This window comes from Petaurus breviceps, unplaced genomic scaffold (genome assembly GCF_028583685.1).
Source record: "Petaurus breviceps papuanus isolate PSGF00001 unplaced genomic scaffold, PetGlider_PUasm1.0 567, whole genome shotgun sequence".
NCBI classification, from domain to species: domain Eukaryota; kingdom Metazoa; phylum Chordata; class Mammalia; order Diprotodontia; family Petauridae; genus Petaurus; species Petaurus breviceps.
The window spans coordinates 7330440-7352037 of record NW_027186383.1 but is presented as its reverse complement, the minus strand read 5'-3'; the positions used below and the strand labels follow the sequence as shown (position 1 = coordinate 7352037).

General features: G+C 44.5%; 1 protein-coding gene across 2 annotated transcripts in view; it reads right to left on the bottom strand.

Moving 5' to 3' along the window:
- UBE2F (ubiquitin conjugating enzyme E2 F (putative)) overlaps positions 1 to 21598 on the bottom strand; it is a 119862-nt gene that overhangs the window by 85295 nt on the left and 12969 nt on the right. The window contains exon 2 of one of the 2 annotated variants that reach the window (XM_069103195.1): positions 2668 to 2801. The exons of the other annotated variant lie outside the window; for it this stretch is intronic. Coding sequence (XP_068959296.1) covers positions 2668 to 2785 — 118 coding nt within the window. The 5' untranslated portion in view covers positions 2786 to 2801. The remainder of the gene's footprint in view (positions 1 to 2667; positions 2802 to 21598) is intronic. 2 annotated transcript variants of the gene reach the window in all.

Below are 21598 nucleotides of genomic sequence, written 5' to 3'. Positions count from 1 at the left end.
GAGACCTCAATACTTGATTTCAATTACAAAGAACACCTGGCTTCACCCACCTACTGCTAAACCATAGAACATTAACCTAAAGAAAAAGAAACCCCCAGGACAGTGACTCGTCTCAGGAGGACTTACTTCCATTTAAACTACACAGAAGAGATGAGAAGCTGTTGACGCCCAAGGATGCTCAGAGACACACGCATCCTAACAAACTCAGAGTTTCATCTGATCCCAAGCCGGCTGTCATTGGAAGCCGACACTTGGGCAATGTTGACTCCCATTTTGCTCAGAGAAGTTAAGCTATTGGTTAATGGCCAATGGCCAGCAGATGACTATGGGAGGTGGGCACAGAGCTCAGTCCATGAGACTTGCTGCCTTGATTAAAGTGGAAAGAGAGAGGCAGGGAGAGAACAGGGAAGGAAAAGGGCTGCTAGATGCACTGCCAGAGCTCCACTGGCCATCTCCACTCTCACAAGGAGAGAAATAGCAGCCAACACTCACAAATGATGTGTTTTTTCTCTTATCATCAGACAGACAGATTTCAGAACACGAGAAATATGTTTCAACTTGAAAATCGAGGCCAAAATGAATGGGTCAATCAGATTCCTCTGTTCCTGGGTTACCCAGCAAGGGCCCTGCAGACACATGCCAGAGCCCTCCTTCCCCATATCCTGTCACACCCTGACTCTTGCTGCAGAGGGCCCTCCCCACCTCTTCTATTCAGAGTTACATCAAATCAACACTAAGAATATCTAGGGACAAACTCTTTACTTTGTGGGTGCTAAGAACCTATGAGCAGACTCCCAAGATCCCAATCACTAAATGTTTCCACTCTGGGAGTACCCTAATGGAGGTGCTGCATTCGACTGACCATTCTCCCTGCGAAAACCTAGTACTAAATCCTCTCATTTTACCGAAGGACGCTAGCTCCAAACAGCATTCTAGAGCTCAGGTTTCACAATACCTAGGAGCCTCAGTTAGAGTTTATCCCACTGGCTTTCTAGTAAGTGAAGCTGTAAATTGGGGAGGGACCTTCAGAGAATCCGGGAGCTGGAAGGGACCAGGCCTCCCAAGCCCTCAGGAACGCATCAGACGTCCTGGGAGGAGGGCCCCAGGGCCTCCAAGGCTCCCCCAGGTACAGAGGGGCAGCCCTCATTGTCAGGGAGTGCTCGCACCCGACAATGGCCGCTCTGCTCTAGAAGGGGAACCCAATTCCCAGGAGTCTGCAGACAAAAGCTGTTCCATGTCTATTTCAAAGTGGCATCTCCCAAAGGCCAAGCATGCCCCTTACTTCCCAACATGGCCAGGTTCAGCAAATGCAAATATGCTTTTTTAATTAAAGCAAAATATAAAACACAAAGGTAACACTACTGCCAGTTATAAGCTCTCCAAGAACAGAAAGGTTTCTCTCATATACTTGTGTCCCACAGGCTCTAGGAATGCCTTGGTGCTCCCTCTTCCAAACAGAAAGGGTCTGGGACTAACATTCTGGACAAGCTCCGTTATGAATGCCTCCCATAAGAATTTTAGGAGAGGCTTCATGCTAGTCTTCTAAGGAAACCTCATTTTGTTTGAGATGTTCCCGAGTGTGACCTAAGCACTCCACTGGACCTCAGAGTTCAATGCTTTGATCCATTCGTTTTACTGATGAGACCCAAGAGACAAAGTGCTTTGCCTGATATTAAGGAGGCAGGATTAGAACCCAGGTCTCTTGACCCAGTCAGGTGACAAACATTTATTAATCACTTACCATGTGCCAGGCAGAGGCTCTGCTAAGCTCTGGGGACACAAGCAAGGCAAGGCAAAACAAAACAAAAAGAATGAGTCCGTGCCCACAGGGAGGCACACCTTCTAACGGAGGAGACCATATGGACGCGTCTAGGGATGCACAAGACAGACCGTGGATAAAGAAAACCTACAAGAAGAAGGTGTCAACAGCTGTGAGGGCAGGGGAAGACCAGGGAAAGAAAGAAGGCGTTATCTGAGATCCATCCTCGAGAAAGCTGGGGATCTGCCAGAGTGGCAAGGGACTGTGAGAAGGCCCAGGCGCTGGATCGGCGTGCACAGAGGGGAGCCCGGTTGCGAGTGAGCTGCAGACATGCACAAAGTGGCCAGGCGATGAAGAATTTGGGGGCTAGTTGGCTCTGGAGATAGCAGGGAGCCTTTGGAACTCGTTGAGAGAGTGACACATGCAGGCCATAATTCAGAAAAAGCAGCTCCTTCTGGCATCCAGCTGAGAAGTGGGCAGGGCCTGGACCAGCCAGGGGCTGTGGGGCAGTGGAAGGAAACCTAAAACTGAAATCACAGATTTCAAATCCAGGTCTGCTGCTTACCAGCTGGCATGGCCTCCCACAAGTCAGTGTCCTTTCTAGGCCTCAGTTTTCCTTATCTGTAAGATCAGGGAGTCCAGTTTTCAAGGCCGATTGTGACACTGAACATAAGACAGCCTTTCTAACGACCAGTCTTTTCTCGGCAGTTAGTGCCAGGGCATCATGCCCATTCCCTCTCTGATGCAGGCAGCCCTTCCGGGTGATCTGCCTGCAGAGCCTAGACTAGGAACTGTGGGTGCTTTAAACAAATGCTCTCAAATACGTCCCTTTGTTCAGTGACAAGCAGAAGAAATTCCACTAAACTCCATGTCCTTTCAATGGGCTGAAGTGTGTTCTGACTGATTACCTTTAACGAGCAGTTTGTCCCTCACAGACACTCTCCGTGTGGAGTCTGAGGCTGGGCCAGATGGACGGGATCCTTTAAGGCCCTCATCCTTCTTCAATTTGCTCGCCAATGTGAGCATTACTGCTACCTTCACCCTAAAAGAGAGAGAGGAGCAAAACAAGGTGAATTGCCTTTAGGGCAGGCATTCAAGATTTCCAGGTTTCCTGTAAAGGCGGCAGTGGGGGGCCTCGGTTAGAGAGAACACAAGGAGAGCTCAGGGGTAAAACTCCTCTAACCACAATGCAGCCTCGGGAGACCTACACTAACCACCGTGCAGTACATCCTGTAAGAACTAGAAGGAGGATAGGCTTGTGGCTGTCATGAAGGAGAGATTAGAGAAAGCCTGCCTGGAAATACAAAGGTGTCTCCCATTGCCTCCCACCACCATCAGCCACGAGGTCTGCCACCTGTCCCCTCTGTAAAGTATCTACTTTAAGTGACAGCACCCAAAGTAACTGCTCCCAACAGGAACCGAGAGCTCAGCCCAGAGATGACTGAAGCCCTATCCACCATCCAAGGACCTGCCGCACACAAGCACAGCATACCTGGTGGAAGGTCTGGCTTCCACCCATATGCTAACACAAAGCTGTGAAGAGCTGCCAGGTGCACCTGGAAAGGCAAATTTCAACCTTGGGAATTGGCAGAGTTAGCACTCATTTCCTCTGGCCAGCGTCAATGTGGGACCATTTTTACACATGCTGCTACCGGCTACACATGCTGCTACCGGCTACCTGGATAGTACGGATGAGCCGTCCCCAGAAGGTCAAGCGCCACTGGCAGACAGAGCAGGCGGGGCAGGGAGGAGAGGAGACGGCATCTGGAAGCCAAGCCTACTGGGTCTACTGTCAGCATCAGCAGGCCGAGGCTCCACAGAAGGCTTTTTTTACCTAAACAGGAAACTCAAAATGCTTTTATAGAAAAATCTGATCTAGGCCTCATGAAGAACCACTTCCCATTTAAGGAAAACAGCTAAGGGCAAGTGGTAGGCTTTTCAGACATGATGTTTCTCAAAATTTAAAGTGTAACTAAGTACACTGAATATAATGTATCCTGTCTTAATATAAAATTACAACCAGGAGGGGAATTCTGTGTCATAAGGTCCAAGTTCCCTTTGGCTAGAGGGGGGAACTCCTTTCTCTCCTTCATACATTAAGTCAGAGGCAGGAAGAAGATACTTTATGAGTCATGTGGACTGTGTGACAACTTTTACGTCGGCCCCTCCCCACTCCCCAAGGCTCTGAACAGCCCAGCACATCTGGAACTGCAGGCAGGCAGGCAGCTTAGCTGAGCAGACTTGTCAAGCCATAAACCAGAGGACAAGACTACCACGTAGCTGTCTGCATAGTGATAAAAGGGAATTAATCTTAGATGCACTTTATCCAATTAGAACTTAGTACTGAGACTCAAAAGCATACTCCCTCAGGACCCCTCCTTCAGTGGACATGACGCCACAGTGAGATAGACTCTCCATCAAAAACATAACTGCCTGAGAAAATGAGAGAAGAGAAGCCGAAGTTCTCATGGGAAAGGCCCAAGGCACCATCTAATGGGGTAATGAAATAACCAGCCTTACATTTCTTGCAAGATGACGAGTCTACACTCTGTGTAGACTTCTACCTCTTAATAACGAGTGCTCCCCCCACAGCTTAAATGATCACCTCTAAGCAGATACTTCCCTAATCTTTATCTAGAGCCCTGGCCTCTTCCCAAATCCTCTGATCATGTTTCCCACTGCTTCCTGGACATCCCTGAGGGGTGCACAGGGAGAGGAAGGAGCAAAGGCCTTGTTGGCAAGGGATCTGTCTGGGTTTAGATGCCAGCTCTGAGGCCCTGCTCTATGTTCCCCGATAGATCAAATGATCTCAGTGTCCTTCCAGCTCTAGACTCTATCGGCTCCACCCCCAGGTACCAACACCTGAAGCTCAATGTTTAAGCCCACATTTGCATTCTCTTTACAATCTGAGCACATTCCTAACAACTTTCTATCTGTTGAGAGATCTCTCAGAATCACTCACACTGAAAACTGCTGCTACTTTTCACTCTCTTCCCGCCCACCTGTATCCCCCTGACTATTCTGCTGCTACCACCCTGCCTCAGGCTCTCACAGCTGGCCTGGACTATTAGAAGGACTCCTGTGTATCTCCCCCAGTCCACCTTGCAGCTCACAATGTAGTAAGGTCTCTGATCACATCATTCATCCTGCTCAAAAACTCTCACCTTCAAACAGCTTGGGACTACACTGGAACTGAATCCCAATCCAACAGACATTCATTAAACACCTGCTGTGGGAGACCTTCACCTTAGGGGGAGAAGAGAACCAAGAGGGTCCATATCTCAGCGCTTTAGGGACTTAGAAAATGCAGTGTCATATGAGGTCCGAGGGAAAGATGGTGGCGCAGGGGAATCTTCCCGGAGAAGCTGGTACTGAGGTTAGATCCATTAACAGATGGGCAGAATAGAGCGCGGAAGGACTACGGACAGAGGTTTTCAATACTGTAGAGGAGGCAGCAACAACAAAACATCCCAAAGAAAAAGAAGAGTGAAAAAGAAAGACGGCCGCCTGATGAGGCTTTACTGAGGAAAGAAGGAAAACAAAAGGTGAAGAAGGAATGATACACACAACTGAAGGCAGGATTCCAGAGAATAGCAAGGAGAGAGGGCTTTCTTAAATGAGTAATAGGACAAACTAGAAGAAAACAACAAAGTAGGAAAGATAAGATCTCTTTAAGAAAATAAGAGTTATCAGGGCAGCTAGGTGGCACAGTGAATAAAGCACCAGCCCTGGAGTCAGGAGGACCTGAGTTCAAATCTGGCCTCAGACACTTACCACAAAAACTAGCTGTGTGACCTTGGGCAAATCACTTAACTCCAATTACTCTCCAAAAAGCAAAAAAAAAAAGGAAAGTTTCATGTAAAAATGGGCATGATAAAAGACAAAAATTGTAAGGACTTCACAAAAGTAGAAGAGATTAAGGAGAGGTGGCAAGACAAAAGAACTACACAAGAGTAATTTTAACATCACAGATAACCATTGTGATGCAGTCATGGACATCCCTGAGAATGAAGTCAAGTGGGCCTCACAAAGCATTGCTAACAATCTTGGTGAATGGGACAGAATTCCATACGAACTATTCAAACCCTCAAAGACGATGCTGCTAAAGTGCCACACTTAAGATGCCTGAAAATTTGGAAAACGCAACAGTGGCCACTGGAATGGAAAAGATCCACTTATATCCCAATCCCAAAGAAAGGCAATGCCAAGAAATGTTCAAATCACTGAGCAAATGTGGCCAGCAAGTCTACACTTAAGATTCTGCCAGCTGGGCTTCAGCAGTGTGGGAACCAGGAATTACCAAGAGAGCAAGCTGGTTTGCAAGGAGCCAGAGGAACTAGAGACCAAATTGCCAACACCGGCTGGATTATGGAGAAGGCAAGAGAGTTCCAGAAAAAACATCTTCTTCTGCTTTCCTGACTACAGTAAAGCCTCTGACTGTGCGGACCACAACAAAATGTGGCAAATCCTCAGAAAGATGGGAGAGCCAAATCACCTTATTGTCTCCTGGGGAACATGTACACAGGTCAAGATGTAATAGACCCAAACACGGAACAACTGACTGGTTTAGAAAAGGAGCTTGATGAGGCTGAATGCTGTCACCTTATTTATTTATCTGGACGCAGAATACATCACATGACATGCCAAACTGGACAAATCAAAAGCTGCAATTAAGGCTGCAGGGAAAAACAGCAACAATCTCAGATATGCAGATACCACTATGATGGCAGAAAGGAAGGGAATTAGGAAGCCTCTTGATGAGGGTGAAAGAGGAGAGTGTCAAAGCCGGCTTGAAGCTGAACATGTGTCCTGTGGACTTCCATGCACGCATCTGTATTTTGTTTTGTCTTTTGAATTTGAATAATCAGTCTATTTAAACTTTGGGGATGCTTAGTTTAGGTGGTCACCGAGACATTCTGATGAGCAATGTGATCCAGGTGTCTAAAGCAAGGGATAGCTGGACTGAAAAGCTGAGTTTTAACAGACAAGACAAAAAAACCTTTGTGCCCTGTTTGCCTTAATACCTCGTCAAAAACAAAACTTTTTTTAAAACCTCATTTTCATGCAGGCACATAAGCAAGACACTTGTCTGTGTGTTGTGGTCACTGCGTCTGGTCCGGCCAGGGCAGGGCCCGGTGCTGTAGTGCTGACAGCTGGTTAAGTGGTCCTGGTTCAGTGGTTCTGTCTGGTAGAAAGCACTGCAGGGGTCATTCAGAGATGCCCTTTCTGGCCTGGTTCTGGTTCTGATCCAGTGCTGGCAGGGTCACAGGCTAAGTGATCCTGGGCAGATGCACGGCTGGCATGTCTCAGTGTCATATAAAGGATGGGTCAGAAATAGTCTGGGGAGCTGATTCCTTCTGGTCACTGTCTGTTATCTATCTTACGGCGTAATTCCCGCCAATAACAAAACTCTGGACTGACAATTTATTTTGAAGGGTTCAGATTCCGGTACAAATATTCACTCCACAAATGATGGGATCTGGCCACTCCATTTCTTCTACCTTTTCCAAATGGCTTATAGATACATTTGGGTAAAACCTGAGAATAAAAAATTCTGCTCTAAATTTAAAAAACAGGGCAGCTAGGTGGTGCAAGTAAATAAGGTAATGGCTCTGGAGTCAGGACGACCTGAGTTCAAATGTGAACTCAGATACTTGACACTTACTAGCTGTGTGACCTTGGGCAAGTCACTTAACCCCAAATGTCTTGTCTTCCCCCCCAAAAAACAAACAAACAAACATTTGAAAAACAGGCTGCCCAACAAGTGGCTTTGACACCCATCCCTACAGATGTGTCTATGGGCTTTGATAACCTTGTGCTAGTAAGGAGTATAAAACACCTGCCTAATTTGTCCCAGGAAAAGGGGTGGGAGAGTAATAAATGGGAGCAAGTTTAGGGAGCTTTGAATACTCGGGAAGGCCACCCTCAGGCCACTCAGTTTCACACTGTACCCTAGAAGATGGTATGTTTTAAAATTAAGATCCCATATGAGTTTGTTAATTATAATAAAGTCTTACACCTTGAACAGCAGCTATCCCTGCCCTCTGAGATACCTTTCGGTTCTCATGCTAAGCTCTCCTTCCCAAGAAGGAGGTACTTACTTCCAAAGCCCCTTCAATTAGCCTGTCACTGGGAGATAAGGAGAAACTGCAAGAGAATCTTTTCTTGCCCTTAACCCTAGTGAGACAGAGGGACGGACAAGACAATCAAGAAAGAAAGGAGAATTTATGGCACTGTAAACTAACTGGGGGACTAAATTTCTAACTGAAAGGTAATCCCTTTACCATAAATTTCTAGATTATAGTTTGAGTGGTTTTTTTTTTTGGCTTTTTGGAGGGGAGAAGGTAGGGCAATTGGGGTTAAGTGACTTGCCCAAGGTCACACGGCTAGTTTTTTGTGCTGAGTGTCTGAGGCCGGATTTGAACTGTGGTCCTCCTGACTCCAGGGCTGGTGCTCTATTCACTGCGCCACCTAGCTGCCCCAATTTGAGTGTTTTTGTGACTGCTGAAGTGTCTTAGTGGATATTTGGTTTGCAGCTTGCTAAAACCAAGATTCAGTCAAGTGACACAATTTCTTTTTTTAATCACTCTTTCCCTCAGAGGTGATAGATTCATTCTTTTAGTAGGTGATTTCACCATCTGGCGAATGGTAGGGGGAAAAAAATGGTTTTCAGCCTGCAGCCTGTGGGTTTCAAGTGATACCTTATGTCTATAATTCCTTCTGTGAATGGTTAACAGAAGTTAAATTGGAGGCAATGTGAGAAAATAAATTGAACTGGACTACTCAACTTGAAATGTAAACAGTAAGAAAACTCATATAGGAAAGACGCAGCGGAAGGTGAGACTTGGATGAGATGGAGGGAGGAAAGGGAGCCCCAGGTCAGATGAAGACCAGAACCAGAGGGCAGCAGAGAGAGGCAGAAGTCTGCAAGGCTTTAGTCAAAGCCAGAAGAGAAGAGACTTTAAGCAAGTAGAGATGAAAGGAGAAAAGGTGGAAAGTGAAAGAAGGTTGGCATCCATCTGCACTGTGAATGCAAGATTTGGAAGTCAAGGGCTTGGAGCTTTGGAAAGAGAGGACAGAGAAGGTTATTTTTTTATCTCACTGAGATAAGAAGGATGAGAAATTTCTTGGAGAAATGCCTGGTAGTAATTTGAGACTGACAACATTCTATCAAGTTATAACATTTACCAAATGGAAACTACAGTAATTAATTTGCAGCATAACATACCAAAACTCTGTCCTTAAAGGACCATTAGAAGGATATGTTCTCAAACCTTAAGTGGGAGAATATAATCATAATCTCATCTACAATTTCCATATTTTGGGAGAGCCTCATGAGACCCCAGAAAGAGGGAGATGAGGACATAGGCCTGCCACTATAAATCTCTGAACAGAGCTAAGTGAAAGCAGTGGGCCCTAAAATTTGAGGTGCTGGCAGCTAACAGCTCTTAGGAAAATTTCCATTTTGAAAATCATTTATGATTGTGAATTCAGATTTGACTTTATCCTAAATCTAAATCATGTCTCTGATTTAAAAAGTAAGATACGTTGTCCTATTTGAATAATTGTGATGTTTGACACTTCATGGGTAGATCACCCCTTAATCAAAACACACTTGAGCTTTGGCATTAAAGCAAAATGTTTAGAAATTTCATGAATAAGAATTAAAAGTGTAATTACTCTATACTGGTTTCTGAATGTTATTAGAAGAGAATGCCAAATTGACAGATGAAGTGACTTTCTATGTAAGATGATTTAGAAATGCATTCAAATAAATTGATGTTATTTGGCTGGCAATGTTTTATATTTTAAAATCCCATACTATCGTTTTTAAAACTATTATTGGTTTCTAATTTGATTTCTGGGAAATTATCATATAAGAAATGCTGTAAGGGGCAGCTAGATGGCACAGTGAATAGAGTCCCAGCCCTGGAGTCAAGAGGACCTGAGTTCAAATCCAGCCTCAGACACGTAACACTTGTGATCTTGGGAGTGTGACCTTGGGCAAGTTACTTAACCCCAATTGCCCTGTCTTTCCCCCTCCAAAAAAGAAAGAAATGCCATGAATTTGAAAAATTATACCTAGAGAGTAATGTAACTGTATCTTTAGGAAATTAAATTCTCTTTTGACTCAGATACTGTTATGAATTGAGCTGTGAAAGAATGTGATCACAATGTTGTAGAATTCTCAAGTAATGGTTTAGTAGTTTACTGAGAAACTAGAACCTATCCCAGCTGAAGTAAAAGGACTGCAAGTTTATTTTATAATCTTTAAAAGTCTGACTGGTTATTGCTCATGGAAATGACAAAGTCAAGCCTGGAGGAGGCATTAAAATGACACCTTTCAGCCGACTTAGGTCGACATAGCACTTGCTCTTCTGTTTTTCCCAAACCCTATACCTTATATAGATAATTCCATCTATAGGCTGAAGGAGGAATCTTTTTTTTTTAAAAGCAATTGGGGTTAAGTAACTTGCTCAAGGTTCCCTGGCCAGTTATTTTGTGTGGGTGTTAAGTATCTGAGGCCGGAACCGATCCCGGGTCTCCCAACTTCGGGGCCGGTGCTCTTACTCACTGTGCCACCTTGGCCGCCCTGAAGGAGGAATCTTAAAGAGGATCCATGAGGGCCTGACTTGGAAAATGAGCTCTTCTGTCTCTTAATATTATTAGAGACGTCAAAATAGGAAAAGAAACCTGATTTTAAATTTCCTTTACAATCATTAATACAATTTTACATGTAAAATCCTTCATCCAATTTTGAGAACTTATTACTAAAACTTTGATTTTTCAAAGTCTGTGTATCCCAGAAAAAGAAAAAAACCCATCTGTGTATATTCAACTGAACCTAAAGGGTGTCAAATACCTGTTCTGCTTTTTTAGCCTTGTTCTTAATTACCTTCAAGATCAGAACAGATACAGATCATAAGAATACGTCACGCAGGGAGATATTTACGTGTGCTCTGTCAGTGTTCTTAATGGAAATACTGGAAAGTCAATCACATGCGTATACACACACATACACATATACTTACATAGATAGACCTGCTAGCTTTGGGAGAAAACAGTGTCATCTTGCTTTTCTCAAAACGGAATTTCCGACTCCATTAGAACTTAAAACTTTTACATAGAACTTGAAACTTAAAACTTCTCTGTCATTTCTCTGATGTCATTTTCCCTGTAAGAAGGCTTGTGACACTCCTAATTCTCTGAGGCCTGAGCATAATAATAAAATGCCAGGTTTCTGTGGTGGTGAATGCATATATTTGGCAGCAGCTACCCAGCACATGAACTCAGAGAGGGGCTATTTCTGCCCTAACACAACCAGATGATCAACAAGCAAGAACAAGGCTGGTGAAAGCATTGGACCCTGGCAAAGGTGAACTACCTGCCATGTACACTTCTAGGTCCCTCCGGTGTTACCTACAGGCAGCTTTGTGGTCAGGACAACCTTGTTTCAATTCACACTCTTAGACATCCTGGCAGGGATATCCTAAGCAAGTAACCGGACCTTTGGAGAGGAACGTCATCTCTCGAAGGTTGTAAGAAGCTGAAGAGCAGCAGGGGAGCATCGGCAGGGGGAATTTCCTCATCACGAGCACTTCATACACTGACAAAGTCAAAGGCCCAGACCAAAGGCACCCCAAGAGCTTTTGCTCATTTTTTCCTATCCCTGGTCAATGTGCAGCAGTTCCTGAGCCAGAAGACAGTCTGGTCACATCCTTGGGCATTCATTTCAAACCACAGCCCACCTCCTGGCAATCCAGACCATCCCACAGCCTCCTCTCACCCCAACACATGCTCTTGTCATCAGGACTCTTCTTAGGTCAGCAACCCCGCTACCTAGAACCAGACTCTTCCATCCCACTTCCATTTCCTTTTCCTAGAGTCCTGGGCCTGGAGTCAGCAAGACATGAGTTCAAATCTCACCTGAGACACTTGCTAGCTATGTGACCCTGGGCAAGTCACTTAACTTCTGTTTGCCTCAATTCTGTCATCTGTAAAATGAAGATAATAATAGCATCTCCCTCACAAGGTTGATGATCAAATGAGAAATAAATTACAAATTAAATTGTAAATAAATGATCAAGTCTGGCACATAGAAGGCCCTGTTTGCATGTTTGCTATTATTATTATTATTACTTTTGTTACTCCTGACCCCCATCTTTCTCCAAGCTAAACCATCTTCTGGAAAAACTGTTCAATCTAACTCCTTCTCCACCTTAATTCCTTTATAAATCCCCTACCAGCAGGAAGCCACAATGAGCCGAGATGAGAATTCTTGCCATCCACACTCTTCTACCTACCAACTATCCTGTCCTAGAGGATTTCAAGTCCAAATCAAGAATATTGTAACAATAAAAAATTATAATTCAAACAATCTAAAAAACAACAAACAAAATCTTGAGTATTTAATATAACGCCTATGTCACATTTGCAAACAAATGCGTTTTGGTTTTCTCTGGTCTGTGCCTTGAGCTCTTGGAGGTCAGGGATAAATCTCTGTACGTTGTTAAGTCAACCCCTCATCTGTATCGACTAGGGCATCTATTGCTGTGTATATGTCACAAACAGGAAACCCACAATGGGCAAGGAAAGTTTTAAACCACAGCCATGGGAGATATGAAAGAATACTGAAGTATCCTAAGGAGAACAGAGCTCCCAGAATGTCAGGGGAAGTCGACAATCTCAGGATGTTAGTAAGACTGTACACACTTTCTAAGAAATGACTTAGATGGGAAGGAGGTGTATGGGAACGGAAGGAAGCTTTTCAAAGTCCTGGTTCAGCTGGTCTTCAATGGACCCAAGCAGGCTGCTCCTGAAGGGTGGGCAGACCACGACTACTCCCGCTGATAATGGTCACTGGCAGGACACCTGAGAGGACTTGACTTCTGACACAAACATAATAGGGACTACACTCACTCTGAAAACACACTTCCTATTGGTTTGGACTCAATCAAAATCTGCCATGAGGAAAGTCCAAGCTTCTCTCTGGATCTCTCTTTCCCAGTGTCCCACGCTGAGCCCTGAGTTCCAACAGCAACTTCAGGCCTCTTTGATGTCAAAGAAGAGGCAGGCCTGCAGGAAGGCATTGAACAGAAACCAAAAATTCTACTTGCAGTCCCTCAATCGGGAAACAATTATTAAGCATCTACTATGTGCCAGGGGGCAGTGGAAAGACCTGGAGCCAGGAAGATCTGAGATCAAACCTGGGCTCAGACAGTTACTATGTGTGACCCTGGGCAAGTCCCTGACCCCATATTTGTCTCAGTTCCTCATGTGTAAAATGGGGACACAGTGGAGAAGGAAATGGCAACCCAGTCTAGTATCTAAGCCAAGAAAACCCCATGGACATAGTCCAAGGGATCATAAAGAGGGGGACAGGACTGAAAGACCAACCAAACAAATGGGCGCATTTTGTATTGAGGAATACAAAAGCAAAAGTGAGGCAGCCCCAGCCCAGAAGGTGCTTCCATTCTAAGGGGGTGGGAGTAAACACCCAAACAGATTAGTAAGTACAGAATAAACACAAAGTAGATAATGTACACACACTGATTGGTGAGTGTGGCATTAACAAGCACAACTGAGCTCCTAAAACAGGTGGTGCTTGAATTGAGCCCAAAATAGAGCACAGATGAGGAGGGAAAGCATTCCTGTGTCCCAGCGAGCCTCCTGGGTAAAGGCATAGAGGTCAGGGCTATGACATTCTAACCCAGCTGGAAGGGCTGAAGCATGAGAGCATGATCATATATAATCAGGGTGGAAAGGGAGGCTGCACAAAAACTAACCATGTGACCTTGGGCAAGTTCACTTAACTCCAATTGCCCTCCTAAAAGAAAAAAAAAAAGGTAGGCTGGCTGAATTTGAACGGCTTTAAAGGCCACTATCCTGTCCTAGAGGATTTCAAGTCCAAATTAAGAATATTTTAAAAATAAAAAATTATAATTCAAACAATCTAAAAAACAATAAACAAAATCTTGAGTATTTAATATAACGCCTATGTCACATTTGCAAACAAATGCGTTTTGGTTTTCTCTGGTCTGTGTCTTGAGCTCTTGGAGGCCAGGGATAAATCTCTGTATGTTGTTAAATGTTAAACAACCTTTAAAGGTTGAGGGGCAACCAGCAGGGAGCCCCTAGAGCTTCTGGCCCGCCCCCATTCTAATCCTTTGGTGGCTCATCAGACAAATGGGCATGGGGGTAGATCTAGTCCATGGCTCTCCACAGATGACCTGCTCCTGAGTGTGGGAGGAAGCCTTCCTCTACCTCATTCTAATAGAACAAAACATTTTTTAAGAGAAGAAAATATTCTATACTTTCCAAACGTACTCCAATCCCTTGTACGTGGTATGAGATCACCTCCTTGAATCACTGTAATAACTTAGAGGCACCAAGAATGGCTTCTGAACCAAGAACAGGCCTTCAGCCTGCTGCTGTATCACAACTCCAGATCTTACTGTTAAGAACAAAAGCTCACAGTTAAATGACACAAAGTATGCTCATCACATCACCTTCATAAGACAGGTAGCATAAACATTATGATATAGATCAGGGCTTCTTAAACTTTGTCCACTTGCAACCCCTTCAGCACTGAGGATCAAAGAGACAAAATGGCTTGTCCACAGTCATACGGCGCATAAGTTTTCAAGCCTGAACTCAAAGCCAGACCTTATTTCTAGCACCTCGCCCAGTACCTGGCACACAAGAGGTTAACAACTGCTGGCCAATTAATCTTCTGACTCTAAATCTAATGGGCTTTCCACGCCTCTGTGATATCACTATAAAATGGGGGGATGCCGTCCAGATGCCTCGCTAGCTAATTTGCCAGCGGGAGGCTTGGGGGGTGGCTGGTCCACCATGATGCTCTACACCAGCCACTCTCTGGGAAGGAATATGGGGCAGCAGCATCTCTGCTGGTCTTTAATGTTTCACGGCGACATTAGCTCTGGTGCCTCCACTTAGAGCAGCTATGTAAGTGGACCATAGAGAGTTGTTAGAGGCATGTGCCAAAAATAACACCTCAACTGACACTGATTAATAAAAAGCGCTTACACGCAAGCCACAGGAATCCAAACTGGATGACATCACTTTTTAGCAAATAAAGCTGAGTGTGCCTTAAAATCTTAGCGCCAAGAAACTTGAGTTCTGCTCCAGATTGAAAATGGGCTAACGAGAGACTGTCTGGGAAAAGGAAGAACTGTGAAACAAACAGCAAAACTAGGCACCTCCTTGGGCTCCCCTCAAAACCCCCCAAACGTGATTCCAGCTCCAGGAAGACTCAACACAAAGGATGAAGGGACGCCCACCAGAGAAGCAGCTGGTTCTGCTTTTCACCACCCTTTTCCCTGTGGTTCTTGGAATTAAGGAAGGATAAAGTACAAAAGAAAACAAAGGGGGCTTGTAAAGACCGCTCCTTTCCTTCTTCCCCACTCACAAAACGCCTCGAAGTCTAGAGACTGGAAATGGGAATTCTGGCTTGTTGTGTCTTGTGCCATCCCTGTTCAGTCTGCTCTTCAGAATCTTTGTTCTGGAAAAATGTCTAAATGAAGCATAATGTACACCAGCGATCTCCTTTACTAGAAAGCACACACATCCTTGGGGGCATGTTCAAAGGACCAGAAGCTCACATGCTTCTGGAAATATATTAAAGCCTCTTTTTTTTTGTTTCAACTGAAAATATTAAGAGAGATTTCTCCAATATAAAATCCTTTACCTGAAGAAAGCTCTATCAGTACTTAACTGAACTTCTCAGGAGAAACAATGCCCTCTACTAAAGCCCTTTCCCCTTTCTTCAGACCTATCTCCTTCCTTTTAGGAAAGTGTATAAAAAGTCAAGAACCCATACTAAAGTTCAGGAAAAGTATCGAGGATAGGACCAGACCAAGAATGGGAGATAGCCTTCCCCCAGGAGAGCAATTCAAGAGGGGAGGTCTCTGGAATTCTTCAGGTCACTTTCTGGGGAGTAGTCATACAGGGATTAAGTGATTTTTTTTTTCTTTTTGACAAAGCAACAGGTTAACTCTTGCCTAACCCTGAGCTGTCTAATCCTGTTTCATTACATTCTAATATTTTCCTTGTTTGAGAATTCTATAAAATATGACTTTGAAATGACTTGTGTTAAACAGAGATTATCTGGAGCATGAGAAGGCTCTTGCTGGTTAGAACAATTCTCTCAAAGCAGAACAATACTTGGATTTGAATGATGATAAACAAAACTGTTTCTGGTAGGCTTGTATAGACAATACAAAGTACACTCCCATTCCCACATCCTCTTAAAGCAAACCTACCACTTCAGGAATAGCTTGCAATTGGAAGGATGAAGGACAACTAAGAAACTGTACAAATATTAAGCCTACTGTGTTCCAGGCACCTAGGCAGGTGCTGCTGGAATTATATGTTAAAAGACATAAGTCCTGCCCTCAAGAACCTTACAATCAAATAGAGCTATGATCTATACAGAAATATGAAGGCTACACATCACCTCTCACCTGGATGACTGCAACAGCCTTCTGGCTCAGCTCCCAGTCTCAAGTCTCTCCTCACTCTAATCCATCCTCCTAAAGCACAGGTCTGACCCTAAGTCAGTTTACTCTGGTGGCTCAGGGCAGGCAGAGCAGCCCATCTGCTGTTCCCCACAATGTGCTTCCTCCTCTCTGTGCTTTAGCAGCGGCAGCCCCCACCCACCACCCTGTATGAAATGCTCTCCCTCTTTAGCTCTGCCTTCCTGCAAGAGCAAGCCCATAAGAACAGCAACAGAACACAGATCAGATGAGGGAGACCGAGAAACAACAGAAGTGAACAACTCAGTGTTTGATAAAGTGGAAAACATAAGAATCTACCTAGGGAAAAACTCCCTATTTGATTAAACAAACAAACAAACCCAAATGCGAAAACTGCTTGGAAAGCAGTCTGGAAGAAAAAAGGCTTAGACCAACACCTAGATAGTAAAGATCATACCATGAAGAAATTAGAAAAGAAACAGCTCTATATACACCTCTCACAGCTGTGGGGAAGAGATATGTTCTTAAGCCAGCAAGAGACAGAGGCAATTACAAAAGAGAAAACTGATCAACTCTGATTACTTGAAATGGAAAAGCTTCTGCCTCTAGGCCAAGGAGGGAAGTGTGGATAAGGAAACAAATCTTTGTATCAAATATTTTTGATGAGGGTTCCATATCTAAGAAATATAAACTGTTGAATATGTGCATATGAATATGTGCATATATACATATATATGTGTGTATGTATATATGTGAAAGTAAGACTGAGGCATTCCCAATAGATGAATGTTCAACAGATGTGAACAAATTCTCAAAAGAAGAATTGCAAAGTACTGACAACAGGAAAAATGCTCCAAATCACTAATAATAAAAGGAAAGTAAATCAAAACAATCCCAAAGTTTCACCTGACACCCTGCACGCTGGCAAAAATGTAACAGTCAATGTGGGAAGATAGACATATTGGAGTATTGTTAGTGGAGCTGAGAAATGGTACAATCACTTTGGAAAGCAATTCAGAGTTATGTAAATAAGTGACTAAAGTGTTCACATCCTTTGAACCAGAGACTCCATTGCCAAGTTTATACCCCAAGGAAACTGCTGATAAGAAAAAAGACCCATATACACCGAAATCCTTATAGCAGCACTTTCTGGGATAGCTAAGAATTGGAACCAAAGTACATGTCCATCAGCTGGGAAATGGTTAAATAAACTGTGGTACACAAATGTACTAACAATAATGGAATATTCCTGTGCTATAAGAAATAATATAAGTGATACATAATACAAAAAAGTATGGAAAGATCTATATGAGCTGATATTAGCTCTGATACTAAGTAAAGCTGGCAGAGCCAAGTAGACAATACACACAGTGACTACAACAAAGTAAATGAAAACAACAATGACATACCAAAACAAACATTAACTGGCCGTGTGACCTTGAGCAAGTCACTTAACCCCAACTGCTTAAAAAACAACAAACATCAAACAAGACTCAGATGAAGATATGAGACCACACACACACACACACACACACACACACACACACACACGCCTCAGGGAAGTGGGAGCCCCACGGAGATCACACACACCGCACATGTTTGTGGACTTTTTCAATGTACTGATCAGCCATGTTAACTTCATAGTCCATATCTGTCATATGAAATGGCTCTCAGAGAGGGAGAAGGGGTAGGATGCTTCGGATAACTATGGTGATGTAAGAAACAGAAAACATCAATAGAAAGGTCTGCTCAAATCCCACTTTCTGCAGGTTTTCCCCAGTCCCCCCACTGTGAATGCCTTCTCCCCTCGGATTACATCTTGTCTATTCTCTCCATATCCTACATGTAACTAGCTTTCCTGTTGGGATGTATGGGTGGTCAGGGACGTCTGGCACTTCTGGTATGAGGCCTGCTCATCCACCTGTGGCTCCAAGAAGCTGCAGCGTGTGCAGCAGCCACACTGTGGTAAAGCATTTCAGCAGACGGACTAACCAGGTAGAAAGTACCTGAGGGGCCTAAGCCCACTGGTGAGTGAGTGGGGTATCTACCTCAGGCATATGAAGACTGCACCAGGGGAACAGGTAGATGTAAACAACTTATTCCAATAGGAAGTGGAAATAGGTGCTGGGGGGCACTCAGAGCTTGGTCAGACATCAAAGATGCCAAGGTCATCCACGGCATCTCAAGGCATCAGCAGTCATTTCAACTCCTGTCCTGTCACTGAACTTCAGTGACTCTGAAGAGAGGGAGGCCAAACTCTGCACAACTCTGCCTCACATACATCCAGTTTATGATGACTTTGGGCAATTCTGCCTCATGTAAACTGTGAGAGTCAGAAGACACCAACCACATCATCTTGCCATTTGTACCTACCTCAAAGTACTGCAGCAAAAGGCAGGTGCTGGAGCAGCAGCTACAGACACATGGGATACCACGGTTACAACCCTGTCTGTGGGTGGCCAAGGTCACAGGCTTTTCTTCTCACTGTACTGAGGCAGCGGCGGGATTCAGTAGCCCCGAGTGTCTGAGCACATCACTCGCCTCCTAGCGTGAGAGGGGCTAGAAAGGTGCCCTAGAAAGTGTCTGCTTCACTAACCTAACCCTGGCCTGCTCACTGCAGCAGGTGGGGCTCCTGGCTCGCCGTCAGAACACAAAAAAAGCCCAAAAACTTCTGCAAAGATGCTTCCACTCACCGCTGGCACCTGGAACGTGTGCATGCTTATGGACAGCATGAAATCTCTTGTGGCAAGAGAACTCAACAGGCATAGCACCCACAGGGCAGCCCTGAGTAAAACAAGTCTGGCAAACGAAGGCCAAGACGGATAGGTGCTTCTTCTGGAGTGCTCACGGTGATGGGAGCACCCACGAGCCTGGTGCAGGTTTCGCAAACAAAGCTAATGTAGTCAGCAAGCCTGTATGCCTTCCAAAAGGAGTGAATGTAGGCTCACGACAACGCAATTGCCACTTACAGGACAGTGTTACGCTATCATCATTAGTGCATATGCTCCTACCAGCATCCTGATGAGGTCAAAGAAAAATTTTATGAAGATTCAGAGACTCATCATCAACGTGCCAAAAAGAGGCCAAGCTTGTGATTCTGGGAAACTTCAGCACCGGAGTAGGCACAGACAATCAGACATAGCAGGGAATCCTTGGGGAAAATGGAGTTGGAAACAGCAACAGTAACTTACTAGTAAACAGTCACATCTCACAACCTCATCACCAACCCTATCTTCTGTTTATCTGAATACACTAAAACTTCGTGGATGTACCCTTGCAGGAGACACTGGCATTTGACAGACCATGTCATTATAAGGAGAAGAGACAGACAGACAGACGGGAGGTGAGAGCAAAAAGGCCACACGTGACACTGATCACAGATTTATGCTCTCTAAGCTAAACATTTGCATTCAACAAAAGCTGCAGCCCCAAGGCAAGATGACTACTAGAAGACTTAATGTCAGAGTTGCAAAACAGTTCATTGCTAACTTGGAGGGAAAACTGAGTCAGCACACAACAGTGGAGCAGAAAAAGTGTGGGCAGCTTTTGGGGATTTGGTGTACAGCATCACACTTACTCATCTGGGCCAGAACACCTGCAAACACCAAGGCTGGTTTGATCAAAATGATGGGGAAATTCAGAAGCTGCTAAATGATAAAACAAAACAAAAACGAGAACTCCACAGGACAGTCTGTCCATCTCTAAGTAAAGCACAAGCAAAGCTTAGAGAGATGCAGGATTCTAGGCTCAGTAAGGCACATGAAAGTCAGTTTTATGCTGACAATAACAATCCAAAGTGGTTTTATGATGCCCTGAAGGCGATTTATGGGCCAAAGACCTATGGTGCATCTCAACTACTCAGTGCTGATGGAGCCACATTGATTAGGGATAAGGATATGATCCTGAAAAGATGGCCTGAACACTTGCACAGTATTCTCAACAGACCATGATCAACCAATGCTGAAGCTGCTGACCACATGCCTCAGGTTAAAGTCAATCCCTCTCTAGACTAACTTCCAACTGAAGAACAGGTTTTGAACATCATTAGGCTTTTCTGGTGTGGCAAAGTGCCCAGTCCTGATTCCACTTCAGCTGAGATTTACAAGGTAAAAGGGTCCACTGCTCACAATAAAGATGACTGAAAGCTTCCCGAGCATATGGCAAGAGGAGTTTAAGGATGCCTCCACTGTCCATCTCTATAAAGGAAAAGGAAATAGGTTGTTCTGTGACAATCACAGTGGGGGTCTCTCTTAGTCATCACTGTCAGCAAGATTCTTGTCAGAGTCTGCCTTAACAGACTGATCCTTCACCTGGAAGATGGTCATCTACCCAAGAGCCAGTATGAGAACAGAAGTCTGTACACAATGTTCATTGATCTGACCAAGGCCTTTGATACCGTCAGCTGTGAGGGCTAGCAGAAGATCTTGGCAAAATTTGGTTGTATGGAGAAGTTCATCAGTATCGTACACCAGTCTCATGACGACATGCTTGCACAGGATAATGGGTGATGCTTTCATGCTTTCCTAGTCACCAGCGGAGAGAAGCAGGGCTGTGTACTTGTCCCCATGCATTAGCACGACATTTTCAACAATGAGGAAAAAAGCATCAAAGTCAGCTACCACAATAAGCAGTAACTTATTTAACTTGAAAAGGCTACATACAGGCCAAGACTAAAGTGAAGGGAGAGTGGCGCGTGACTTTTCTGTTTGCAGATGATTGTGCACTCAATGCAGCCTCTGAGATTGAGATGCAACAGAGAACAGTTCACTTCTCTGTCTGTGCCAATTTTGGCCTGATCATTAACACCTAGAAAACAGCAAATGTAGAAATTGCGAGCTCTGTGGATAAGTCCACTTACCTTGGCAGCACACTTTCCAGGGATGTCCACACAGATAATGAGGTTGCCGTAAACACTGCCAGAGCTAGCTAATTGTTTGGGAGGCTCCGAAGGAAAGTGTGGGAGATAAGAGGGATTAGGCTGCCCACCAGACTGAAGGTGTATAGAGCTTCTGTGCTGATCTCATTGCTATATGCCCGTCACACCAGACACTGAGGCCCTTTCTTGTGGTAAACTGCTAAGCACTCAAACTCTACTGCACAGAGCAGAACTCTAATGGGCTGGTCAGGTCACATTGTTCAAGTGCCAAACATACATTTGCCTAAAAGACTATCTTACAGAAAACTCACAGAGAGGCCAGATGAAGTGATGCAAGAACACTCTCAAGGTCACCCTGAAGAACTCTGGAATCAACTGTGAAACGTCAAAGAAGGCACTTGCTCTATGAGTGAAACAGAACTGTGGCAGCTCAAAGGACGTGTGAGACCCATCTACTCCAAGAGC